Here is a 13,242-nt window from a genome sequence, read left to right on the forward strand (position 1 = left end):
GCAGTCACAGTCCAGGCAGCCTGGGGCCCATATTCCTACTTCTAACTGTGGATAACTGTGGAGGGTCTGTCCTCCTACCACAGGGCAGTACGCAGGTCAGGACGGAAGCTGGGAGGCTGGGTTGTAAACAGCCCCCCTACACACACACACACACACACACACACACACACACACACACACACACACGATCGTGGCTACTGAACAAGAGAAAGGAAAAGGAGAAATCTCTCTTACCGCTCCCCCATCTCCTTCTCCAATCCCTCCCACCTACTTCTAATACTTTCCACGTTGTATCCACCACACCTGAATAATAAAAGCCGAGGAACTGAACCGTTAAAAAACAGGAAGGGTCAAGATATAATTACATTCAAATACCGAGAAAGGCAAAAATGCAAACAAATTCAGAGCCAGATTTCCACTTCATGTTTCATCTACATTGATGACACAGTCTTAAACCTCGGCCCTTACTCCTCCCAAAGCAAGAAAGCAAATGCTGTATCCTGTCATTTGCCCCAGAGGCCACCGGAAATGGCATCACCTCCCCAGACAATGCCTTGTGAAAGTTCCAGCACCCAGCGTTGAACTTCTTTCCCTGGAAGACAGTCTGGGCCGGTCTGATCTTCAGCCAGGAAAGGACTGTCTAGGCAAGAGATCTGGAATCCACAGAGAGACATATACAAAACATCACCAGGGGTTTCAATGAGTAAGTACCACCCAGCTTTCTTGTTGTCTTTTGCTAATGGGTCTCTTGTAGCCCAGGACATCTTCCTACTCCCTATGTAGCTGAGAACGACCCTGAGAGATTACCGGGCTCTGCTTCCCATTTTCTTTTAAATATAGATTTAAATCTTCTGACTGTCTTTTCTCAGATCCCTACTGTTACAAGTCACTGGGCAGATGGGGGATGGGACTCTAGCCACCGGACTTGGTGGCACCAAAGGACGAGCTGCTAGTGGTCTAGACTGGTAAACAATTAAATTTCTTTTTTTTTTAAAAAAAAAAAAAGGTGCAAGAAAACAGCCAATTTCCCAAGGAGGGTTGCAGAGTCTATTTATTGTCTGTGCAATCTTGTCTGTGGTGGTTGACCACAAAGGCTTGGCATTCCAGTCCTGCTTTTCATAAGCATGTGACGGCAGGAGGCTCAATCCATCTTTCAACCTTGATTTTTGAATAATGTGTAAATGGATAAAATGAAAAATACCTATTTCATAAGTTTCTTAAGAGGAGCATATGGATGAGCAAGCAGAACACTTAAATGGCACCACAAGAGTCTAAATAAGGTTGCCCAATTGGTGTTGTGAGACAGTTGGTTAATTTCTTCATTTCACTGCGAATAATAATAATTCTAATAAAGCTAGCTAACATCCTGAGTGCTGGAAATGGAACCAGATAAACTCCAGACCTGTTTTGTTTCCTCGTGGAAAATGTAAAGCTGTGTACAAAACAGTTTTTCCAGCGGAGACTAACAAGGGGGAAATGGCATGCAAATTTTTCTTTCTAGATAATTTTACTTCCTTCTTTTCATTTCAGCAAATATGTATAGCAGGAGCTAAAAGCTTTGGGTTCTGAAACCCTGTTTCTACCCAAAGAAAGGAAACCTACCTATGCCCCAAGCTTATCTAATCCCTCAGAAGTTGCCCTCAATACCAGGCCGGTTCTGGCTTTTGCTAACTGAGCAACATTGGGTGATTTTGCATAACCTCTGTGTGCCTCTGTTGATTTCTGTGAGAATCAAACAGGCCAGCCAGCAGAGTTAGTGTCTCTGGAATGTCCCCTAGAACGATGCAGAAGTGAGGGTACGCTGGGGAAAACACTAAGACCAGAGGACTCCAGGAACGGTTGGGACATGAGGCAGGAGGCGCTTGTGTCTGAGGAGAGCCTGGGTGACAGGGCCGGTTAACGAATTAAGGAACAGAGGTGGGGGTTGGAGGAAGACGAGGCCTGTCTGAAGGCAAAATGGACTTCCAATCAATGAGTAGATCTTAAGAAACAGATCCCAGCAAGGGGCGGGGCGCACGCTTTTGGTCCCAGTACTCAAGAGGCAGAGGCAGGCAATCTCTGTGACTCTGAGGCTACAAAGCGAGTTCCAGGACAGGTAAGCCTATCCACAGAAACCCTGTCTCAAAAAATAAAAAGAGAAAAGGGAAAAAAAGAAAAGAAAGAAACAGATCCCGTGATCTTATAACACCCACAAATGGGGAGGGGGATTGTGGAAAATGAAAAAAAGAAACAAAGTTAAACATGCAGACTAAGTTAAAATAGAAGTAAAAGTGAACAGTGCTCAACTTCTGAAAACTTTGGGAAATCCTAAAATATATTTCCAATATACATGCGCATCTACCTTACCTATATAACAATGGGATGTATAACCAATCTGTTAAATTCTATATGATATTTGATTAACATTAAAATACATTTTGCCTGCCTCTGCCTCCCGAGTGCTGGGATTAAAGGCGTGTGCCACCACTGCCCCCCTGGGCTACAGAGTGAGTTCCAGGAAAGGCACAAAGCTACACAGAGAAACCCTGTCTCGAAAAACAAAACAAGGGCTGGAAAGATGGCTCAGAGGTTAAGTGCAGTGGCTGCTCTTCCAAAGGTCCTGAGTTCAATTCCCAGCAACCACATGGTGGCTCACAACCATCTGTAATGAGATCTGGTGCCCTCTTCTGGCCTGCAGGACATACATGCAGGCAGAACACTGTGTACATAATAAATAAATCTTAAAAAAAGAAAGAAAGAAAAACAAAACAAAACAAAAAATTCAATTTGCTATATAAATGTAAGGTAGATGCACACATCTTGCCTAACATGCACTAGACCCTGGGTTGGATCCCCCAACCCCCCCAAGTTACCCCCTCCCCAAAAAAAGTAGGAATAAAGAGTAATAGTTGAGTTGAGCTACATTCAGGCTGTCATTTTAAGGATTTTTCATGTTTCAAGAATGGTGACAACAGCCATTTATGAAAAATAAAAACGACTTGACGCAGCCTTTCTGGATGGGATTTATTTCCACCCAGTCCTATGTCCACTGAATTTCCATCCGGAATTGAAGTTCTGAACTCACGTAAAGCAGGCCGCCATCTTCCCAGGCCACACCAGTTTACCTCGAGGAAGACTGTCCAAAGGTCGGGAGGGAACTGTCTTAGGAATTGTCACAATTTGGTGTGAGGATAAAGAACCCTGGAGAATTTGGAAGGCTATTGTTATTCCTCCCTCCCCCCACTAAAGAACTTTACCCACCTGAAAGCCTGGAGCTGAGGAGACGCTGGGGCTTGGGGTGGGAGGGTGGGGGGGAAGAAGGGGTTATTTATAATGTGGCAGCTTCTTGCTAGCCATCAACTATTAAGAAATCACTAGTCACTTACAAGGCTCCCCGCCCCTCCAGGCCACAATGCCTGAGGCTGGGAGAGTGCAGATCTGGCCGGGATCTCCAGCTGATCTTACCCCAGGGCCGAATCCCGGGCCCTCCCACTCAGCCCGGTGGCTTTATTGCCTCAATTCTGAGTCATCTGCATACAAATAGTATCGATAAGGTGATGGGTGGTCCTTTGTCTTCCTCCTCCTCCTCCTCCTGGGTCTAGCCAGAAGAGAAGCCATTTACAATCTGGCTCCGGACCACGGGCAAAAGCCAGAACCAGATTATCTAGAGCGAAATAGGGTCTAGCTGGAAGGCTTGGGGGTGACTGAAGCCAAGGTGGAAGGGAGGCTGGAGAGAAGCTGAGGCGGTCTTGAGAAAGACGGTCTTTGGAAGGAACCCCTGGGAGAGGACGAGAGGCAAAGGATCCGGGGTGGGACAGGACCCAGCAGGGCCAGGGGCTCCGGAGGGCGCTGCAGAAGTGCGGTCAACAGCCGCTGCGAAGGTCAAGAATCGGCCTTTGAAAGGGAGCCAAGAAGCCAGTGGTGATTTACTGACAAATGTCTTCGGGTTTGAATTGGAAGCCAAGTTAAAGCCAGAGGAGGAGTGAGTGGGGGGAGAGGGACCGGACACAGGCTGTGCAAAGAGCGCTTGAAAAATGTGGCCTTGAAGGCCAGGCAGGAGGACAGACAGGCCGGGAGGTGGAGCCAACAAAGTTACCTTTTTTTTTTTCTTTTCTTTTTTTTTAAGCAGAGAGAAATTAGGAGGGTGGGAGCTAACCTTAGGACTAGTGACTGAAAGGCAGAAGGCAGGGTCAGTCCACTCAGGGGAGATAGCTTGAGGATGTAGAAAGCTCCCGGCGCGACTTGGCTGTTGGCCTTCTCCAGAAGGAGGTAGGTGTCTGCCTTTGCACTCGGTGGGAAGGGGGACCTCGGGGTCGGGGGATCGGGGACTTCGGGTCCTTGGGCTGTTTGCTCTGGAACCCGAGTGGGGCCACTTTGCCCTGTTGGAGCTTAAAGGGAGCCCGGTATCCTGCAGGCGTGACTAGGCCTTTGAGACGCCGGGTCTCCTCTTAACCTCGCAGGGGGGAAACCGAGGCTGGGAGAGATGGGCCTCCAGCCTGAGACCAGTATGGCACTGTTTCTTTGAGGTGAAAGCCAGGTCGCCAAGTCAGGACATTTTTCCAAACCCTGTTAGACAGATTATAGGTGCAGTTGAAATAATGACTCGAGATGGTAATGCTAGAAATGTGCAAAGCTGTATGCGATTGAAATCAAACTTTTATGAATTGTTTAAAAGATCCAAATGGGAAGCTGGTGGTAGTGATGATGGCAGTGGTGGCACACGCCTTTAATCCCAGCGCTTGGGAGACAGAGGCAGGCAGATCTCTTGAGTTCGAGGCCAGCCTGATCTACAGAGAGAGTTCCAGGACAGCCAGGGCTATGCAGAGAAATCCTGTCTCAAAAAGCAAAAAGGGAAAAAAAAATGGTCCAAAGATTTTTTTTTTTTCTTTTGAGCTGAGGATCGAACCCAGGGCCTTGTGCTTGCCTCTACCACTGAGCTAAATCCCCAACCCCAAGCGTGTAACTCTTAAGACTCATGGTCTGTCTCTGGAATTCTTCCATTGATGTTTGTGAATGTTCTGGGGAGGGACGATACAGGCACGCTCCCAGTGCACCCTCCTCAGCTCATGCCTAAGCCGGATTGGTGGTCACCGGGAACCCCCTTAGAAGGCTGGCCAGGCGTCACTGCGGTATGTCACAGGTGTCAACCAAGTTAAATATGCTGAGTGACAGCTGTCGAGGCCCTGATACACCCCGGAAACTACATTTTTACTAATTAGGCTGCAGGGCTGAGGCCTGTGAAGGCAGGTGATGCCACCACCTGGCCTGGGAGGGTGAGATGAGTTTCTCTGGCCGTGGTGTCTTTGTGTTACCACTTACCACAGTATTTCACAATAATTTTATATAGCTGGTGTGACCCTAAAGCCATCTTAAAAATATTACTCCTCCCACTTTTGATGTTGTGGAGAGTAGATACTTAGCTTACTTTTTTCTTGCCCCAAATCAAAAGTCCATGGCGAGTTCTCAGTCCAGAGCTCAGAATGCAGTGGCAGGCCCTCCTCCAGAGCCGGTAGTTGGTAGGGTCCAGTCCAATCTAGTGTAGGCCATTGCAGGCCATATAATTTTTTGACAAGTTTAGTTAAACTTAGAAAACTAAACAATTGCCAAAAAAGGTGAGTAAGAAAGTCAGAAGGTGAGTTCCTGAGAACTGATTTTCCTTTCTGTACGTGCATTGTCTTAAAATTGAAGGAGAGCTTGGAAAAGTAAAAAATAATGGTTTGGGCTGGTCTTGTGTAATCTCAGCACTCGGGATGCCGAGGCAGGCAGGTCTTCATGTTCAAGGCCAGCATGGTCTATATATCAAGTTCCAAACCAACCAGGCTATGTAGTTTGATCCTGTCTCAAAACAAAATAGAGCTGGGCGGTGGTGGCCCAAGCCTTTGCTCCCAGCTTTCATTTGGGAGGCAGAGGCAGGTGGATCTCTTGTGAGTTCGAGGCCAGCCTGGGCTACAGAGAGAATTCCAGGACAGGCTCCAAAGCTACACAGAGAAACCCGTCTCAAAAAAACAAATAAAAAAAAACAAAAAAAAAAACCAAAAAGGAAAAAAAAAAAAAAAAAAGAATTCCTCAATGCCTTTAAAGGGAAAGGAGCTTCCTAGTACAGTGTTACAGTGGGTATTTAGTCAGATGCATGAAACAATTAAGCTAGTTACAATTTTTACCTGCTAGAAATCCAAGCAGCATCCTGATTGTCAGGCCTGCCTTTATGTTCTAAGACATCACATCTCCAGAGCCGCTGGCCTAGGTCCTTGTCATTCTTCCAAAAACTAACCTAATTACTACACAACATTGATTAATGAAAAAGAAACGCTCTGGGTTTGTTTGGGGGTGGCTATAAAGTAACAGTAAAGATTTATAATTCATGCCTCATGAAGCTACTGAAAAATTAATGGTTCCCAAATGGAGAAATACAAGCAAATTGCTTGAAAGTCATTTTTTAAAAATAGTGGTCACCATTATTAATGCATATTTCTCCTACAACTTTAGAGGCCCAGATCTTGTAGCGAAGAAGATTGGGGAGAATAGTAGGCCTTGTACCCCTCTGCCTCCACCCTGACTTCTTAAATAGCCTTGGGCAATTCTGCACACACCCCTCTTGCAGGGTCAGCCCCCTCTTATCTGCCCTTGGCAGCCTTTGCTTATCTCTCCCCTGGAGGGAAGAGACCCACTCATTTTAAGTTTTTGTGCCAGGATTACAGGTGTTTACCGCCACACCAGCTGAGACTGCTCTTCTCCCCCACCACCCCCACCCCAGAGCTGAGGACCGAACCCAGGGCCTTGTGCTTGCTAGGCAAGCGCTCTACCACTGAGCTAAATCCCCAACCCCGAGACTGCTCTGTTTTTGTACCTAGCTGTGGAGCAGGACAGCTGACTCACTGTGTTCCCTCCTAATGAAATGAGTCCATGAGATAGCTTCCAAAACTAATAAGGGCGCTTATTGCTCTAGCCTGGCGATATTCCAGTCCCTTTTTGTTTCCGTGTTTATAAATAAGAACCCGGAGCTGGAAGTTGCTGGCCTTCAGTGTCTGAGAGGATTCAGTCTTTCTACCTTGTTCTCTCAGCCCCCTAGAAATGTCATTTCGGTTTTGGCATGTCTTGAGTGGCCTCCTAGCAGTCAACCCTGTCCCATGGGGCCCAGGCAGAGGGTGTCTGACGTGTCCATCTGGTTGTTGAGCACCCCCCCAACCCCCCTTCCTTGTTTTGGCTTCAGCTACCTACTGGAATGCTCTCCTCCCTTTCTCCCCGATGCTATCAGCACCTTCCCCTGGAGGACAATGGAGAATTCTCCCAGGCAGTTTTGCTTGACTTGGGCCCAGGTGGTGGTGGTGTGGGTGGGGGTGGGGGGCAGCATGTGGTCCAAGGTTCCCTGGTTGAAATACTGGGAACCACACCTTCCCACGGGGAAGTCCCAGTCGGCACCATTTTGATTTTTTTTTTTTTTTAAACTGGGTTATTCTGATACCCGGTTTAATATTTGTGTCTTTTGGCTTGAGATTGAATGATGAGATGTGGTACATTCATTCTCTCCACCCCTACCCCCAAGTACACACAACCCCAGGAGCAAAGTAGATATTGCCTATGAATAAAGCGAGTAAATCTTAACTCCATCGTTTCTATGACCTTTTCTATAAGATAGGAATGGAGAGAAAGCTCTCTTTAGTAGGTCACCTTAAAGTGGCGTCCAAGAGTTGTTCCGTAAATATCGACATTCTATTGAAATCGTCTTCTCCTTTGGTTTTTGTGGAACCCCGATGACAGATGAACAGTTTTCTCCCCCTTTTCAGATGGCTACACAGGTGTTCTGTTGCTTGCTCATTGAGAATCACTAACCCATACTAGTACTTGGCAGGCAGGCATTGTTCTAAGTTCTTTACATTCGGGCTGGAGAGTTGGCCCAGGTAAAGAGCTCGGCTGCTCAGACCCCAACAGCCACATCTGGCTGCTCCAAACTGCCCTGAACTCCAGCTGCAGGGACTCTGAGACTCTCTACTGGACCCTGGGAGGGCCTGCCTATATAAGCATAAACAGAGTATCTGAGCACACTACACTCAATCTCCACATGAAATTGTTTCACAGAGAGGCTAAGTAACTTAGCTGCAAAGAGCTGGCAAGCAGCGCCAGGGTCCTGCCCCACTATTGTGGATCCAAAGCAGTGTTCTTCTCTAGCATGTTTTTCTTGTTTTGTCCCAGGCTGGCCTTGAACCCCTGGTCCTCCTTGTCTGCCATGCTGTATGGTATTACACGCTTGCATCACCACATCTGACTTAGATTATGACAGTTATCAGTGAGGCTCTCCCTTCCCTCTCTTTTTTTTTTCTTTTAATATTTTGAGACAGCGTCTTACTATGTAGACCAGGCTGGCCTAGAACTTAATGGTGATTCTCGTGCCTCTGCATCCCAAGTGTTAGCACTATAGTCCTATACTACCAAGCCTAGTTTATCAGAGGACAAATACTGTTTAACTCATGTTCTCTTCTCTCCCCGCTCCCTTTTTAAGACAATGTCTCACCTACACCAGACTGGCCTCGAACTCACTAAGTAATCATAGATGACCTTCCTACCACTACCTCCCAAGAGCTGAGGTTACAGTTTGTGCCCCCACTCCAGGTTCTGAGGTGATGAGGATGCAGCTCCTGGCTCTCCTCCACGTGCGGGGTGAACACTCTTAGCAACTGAGCCTCATCTCCAGCCCTGCACCTTCTCTACTTAATGTGTTATTTTGTTGCGCCACGATGATGAGCTATTATTGTTAAACTTTTTTTTTTTCCTTCTGGTTTTGTTGAGACTAGGTTTCACTGTGTAGCCTTGGCTGTCCCCAGAACTCATTAAGTAGACCAGGCTGGCCTCTAACTCATAGATACCTACCTGCCTCTCTCCCAAGTGATAGGATTAAAGGTGTGCGCCACTTCTAACTCATAGATATACACCTGCCTCTCTTTCAGTGATAGGACTAAAGGTGTGCCACCTCTCCCTGTGAAACTTCTTTTCTGATATCGATATTTTACCTGTTCTGTAGTACAGCCTTAACATTTTAATTTGTTACCTGGGCCTGGTCCAGCACTCTGGCAGGTAGAAGCAGACTGATCTCTGAGTTCTTCAAGGTCAGCTTGAGCTACATAGTGAATTCTAGGACAGTCAGGGCTCCGTAGTGAGACCCTGTTTTCAAAAAAAATTCCAGGTGTAGTGGTGCATGCTTTTAACACCAGCACTCAGAGGCTAAGATGGAATGATCAAGAGTTTGACGCCAGCACAGAATATACCTTTTCTCAAAAAATAAGGATTTACCAGTCAGTGGTGGTGCATGCCTTTGTTTTTGTTTTTGTTTTTGTTTTTTTTTAATCCCAGCACTTGTGAGGCAGAGGCAGGTAGATCTCTGGGAGTTCAAGGCCAGCCTGGTCTACAGAGCAAGTTCCAGGATAGCCAGGACTATACAGAGAAATACTGTCTCAAAAAAGGAAAGGAAAAAATGATAATGATTTACAATTTAGTACCAGTTATCCACTCATGCCTATAACATTTACAGTGTACATTACCTTAGAGCCCTCTAGTCATGGTGGATTTCACTGGCTTAACCACGGCTAAAGTGGCTTCTATGCCCCTGGCTGGTTATAGTTTGAAGTAGTATTGAAATGGGATTCTACCTGCTAATGGTCCCAGGAGATGCATCTTGAGAGGCAGGATCCCACAACATAGCCATGACTGACCTGGAACTGGCCATGTAGACCAGGCTGGCCTTTAACTCACAGAAATCCTCCTGCCTCTGCCTCTGCAGCCCTGGGATTAAAGGGCGTGTGCTACCACCGCCCGGCTTTAATTTGAGGTTTTGAAGATGAGCTCCACACCTGTCAGGCATTTCATCCAAAGTATTTGGAAAGGCAAAGCCTTTTCGACACTTCTTCGCTTAGCCCCTGGGGACATGCAAACTAACCAAGAGACAGATCGGCAGGAGACTAGAAAAACAGTTTTGAAATTTACATGCAAAGAAAGGCATGGAAGAAAAGTGAAACAATATAAGTCCCTAGAATATTTCCTATGGTTGTAAAGGCAGAGGACAGAACCTAGAGCTTTCCTCAAGTGGGGACTCTATCCCCAGAACCCTTTTTATTTGTTTGTTTGTTTGTTTGTTTGTTTGTTTGTTTGTTTGAGACAGGGTTTCTACTGTCCTGGAACTCACTCTGTAGACCAGGCTGGCCTTGAACTCAACAGAGATCTGCCTGGCTCTGCCGAGTGCTGGGATCAAAGTCTTGTGCCACCACCGCCCGGCTTCTTTTATTTTTTTAAGGATGTGGGTGGCATTTGGGGTTGGAGTATACACGCATGCATGCACAAACACACACATGCACTCCCAAGTGTGGAGACCGGAGATCAGTGATGTGTACCTTCCTCTTTTTTTTTTTTTTTTAAAAACATGTAATATTTGCCTTTCTGGGTCTGAGGCATTTCTTCCTCTTGTTATTTATTCTCTACCTCCCACCCCCCCCCCCCACGCACATTTATTTCTTTATTGAGACAAACTTTCCCTATGCAGCGTTGGCTGGTCTGGAACTCGCTAGGCCCAGCTAGCCTTTTGAACTCACAGAGTTCTGCCTGCATCAGCCTCCTAAATCCTGGTGTTAAAGGCAGCCACCACCAGGCACAGCTGCCCACCTTATTTTTTGAGAGTGGTTCTCTTACTGAACCTAGAGCCTGCCGTTTTGGCTAGGCTAGCTGCCGGGGTAAACCTGGGGTCTGCTTGTCTGTTGAGGATTTACGCATAGATCCTCTGGTAAGAACCTTCACCCTCTCAACCATCTCCCCAGCCCAGGGGTTGGATTTGTAACATATTAAAGAGGGTTTGAGCTTCAAGAAAGGGTAATTGTTGGAAGCGGCAGGGAAATAGATGGACAGAGCGAAAAGATGATAAGGCCCAAGAGTTGAGATCAAATTGCGGGTCTAAACTTCAGCCAGATCAAGGAGGATCTGCTCCTGCCCTCTTCCCTACCCACCCCCTCCTCAGCCCAGCAGCAGCAGCAGCAGCAGCAGCAGCAGCTTCCCAAACAACTTCCCCTATCTTTCCTAAGCTTGCTGCTCTGCCTAAGGGCAAGTCCCTCCCAGCACTCTCTCTTCTGTTTTAGCAGTTCCCAGACCCAGCTTGTGCAAAAGAGGGAGCTAAGAGGCGTGACGCAGGGCATCATGGTTCGCCTGTTGGCCTCCGAAGTCCAGCAGCTTCTACACAACAAGTATGTGGTCGTCCTTGGGGACTCTGTGCATAGGGCGGTGTACAAGGACCTGGTGCTCCTGCTGCAGAAGGATTGCCTGCTCAGTTACAAGCAGCTCAGGATGAAGGGGGAGCTGACCTTTGAAAAGGACCAGCTGATGAAGGGAGGCGAGCTGGAAACTCTGCACAACCGCACTGACTACCGCGAGGTGCGTGAGTTCTGCTCCGACCACCATCTGGTGCGCTTCTACTTCCTCACGCGCGTCTATTCAGAGTACATGGAGAGCGTCCTAGAGGAGCTGCAATCTGGCACGCATGCCCCGGATGTGATCATTATGAACTCTTGCCTCTGGGACGTCTCCAGGTATGGGCGGAATTCCTTGAGTAGCTATAGGCAGAATCTGGAGAACCTGTTTGGGCGCATGGACCAGGTACTGCCCAAGTCGTGCCTGCTAGTGTGGAACACTGCCATGCCTTTGGGTGACAAGATCAAGGCGGCCTTCCTCCCTCAGAAGTGTAAGGGCCAGGCCCGGATCTCGGTAGCCACCCTGAAAAAAAGAGTGAGGCAAGCCAACTTGTACAGCCATGCAGAAGCAACCAAGCGCTGCTTCGATGTGCTGGACTTAAATTTCCACTTCCGTCAAGCCAAGAAGCACCTGCAGGGAGATGGCGTGCACTGGAATGAACATGCACACCGCAGACTCACCTACATGCTGCTGGCCCACATGGCCGATGCCTGGGGTGTGGAGTTGCCCCACCGAGACCCGTGGGAGATTGCTCCTGTGGACTGGGAAAGCGCAGGCCGGGTAGAGGAATGGCAGCCGCAGGCCAATAGAGGTCCTCAGGCCTTCGCCCCGCCTCCACCTGGGCCTTTTCCTAGGCCACGTCCCCTATTCCCCCCCCCTGGCTTGCCCTTAAGGCCCCCCCCCACCCCTACTAGCATGTCCGCTGCCCCCACCTCAGGCGACACCCCCGTTACCACCATATCCCCAAGATTCCTATTTCTCCTCAGACCATGTTTTCCAGACAGATGAATTCTATATTCATTCAGAGGACCCCTCACCCACCCACCCAGGATATACCTTTGAGGGTGACTTTAGTTTTCATCCCCAGCCACCCGTGCCCAACTTCGGCCCACCCTGTTACCAGCGCCCGGCCCCTAGAGTGCATAGGGGTTTCCAAAGGCATTTAGCTCAGGGCCCCTATATGCCCTGGAGAGGCCGGCCCAGGCGACCCCAGAGACATGGCCCAGCCTGTGTAGAGTCAAGGCCTCAGTAGTCCGACTTGAACCCCATTACCTCTGGATGGGGCCGCGTGATAACTGCCTTTCCCTTTTCGTTGTCACAGTCTACACACACTGACCTTGCTAACTTAGGCCCAGCTAGTCCGTCTTTTTGTTCGCTGCTCTTAGAAACAGATCAAGGAAGCGCACACTGGCCCGCTCCTGTTGCCTGTGGAGGTCTCGTTCCCCCGAGCGACCAAGCAAGCGTTCTTACTACCTCCCCTCGCTGTTCTTGTTGCCTTTTTGTAAAAATAAAATTGAAATTCAGAAATTGTTTCCAAAAGTGGTTCCGCCTGTTATGGGTGTGTGTGTGTGTGTCTGTGTCTGTGTCTGTGTAATAATGGCGGCCTTGCCTTGCAGTTAAACCAGTAGCTCTTAGAATAAAAACTGTATGTATGTGCGTAATGAGTGGTTTTGGGCAGCCTTTTATTTAGTAAACTACTCCAGACAGCTTTAAGGAATTCTGAGAGTTCTGGAAAAGGATCGGAGTCCTCACAAGGAAGCGGCAGAAACGGAGCTTTCTGTGATTTGATTTTCTCAAAGAATCCTTGAATTTTGGAACTAGAAGAATTAGACATAAATGTTAACATTTGCAAATGGGAAAACCTGAGTCCAAAAAAAAATGACTTCAAAAGTCTTAGCTACTCCTACTTTATACTTGTTACTGTTTACATCAATGTGTGTGTGTGTGTGTGTGTGTGTGTGTGTGTGTGTAGGTAGGTAGGTAGGTAGGGCGAGGGTCTCAGGCATCCCAGACCAGCCTCAACCATGAACATGACTTTGA

At 47.8% G+C, this 13,242-nt stretch overlaps 1 protein-coding gene across 1 annotated transcript in view; it reads left to right on the top strand.

The window, feature by feature from the left end:
- Positions 1-12,734, top strand: part of Pced1b (PC-esterase domain containing 1B) — a 141,690-nt gene extending 128,956 nt beyond the window's left edge. The window contains 3 exon segments of the mRNA XM_036208083.1: positions 517-703; positions 11,097-12,096; positions 12,098-12,734. Of these exon segments, the coding sequence (XP_036063976.1) occupies positions 11,152-12,096; positions 12,098-12,454 (1,302 nt within the window). The 5' untranslated portion in view covers positions 517-703; positions 11,097-11,151 and the 3' untranslated portion in view covers positions 12,455-12,734.
- Positions 12,735-13,242: the final 508 nt, after the last annotated feature.

Source organism: Onychomys torridus, chromosome 16 (genome assembly GCF_903995425.1).
Source record: "Onychomys torridus chromosome 16, mOncTor1.1, whole genome shotgun sequence".
Taxonomy (NCBI): Eukaryota; Metazoa; Chordata; class Mammalia; order Rodentia; family Cricetidae; genus Onychomys; species Onychomys torridus.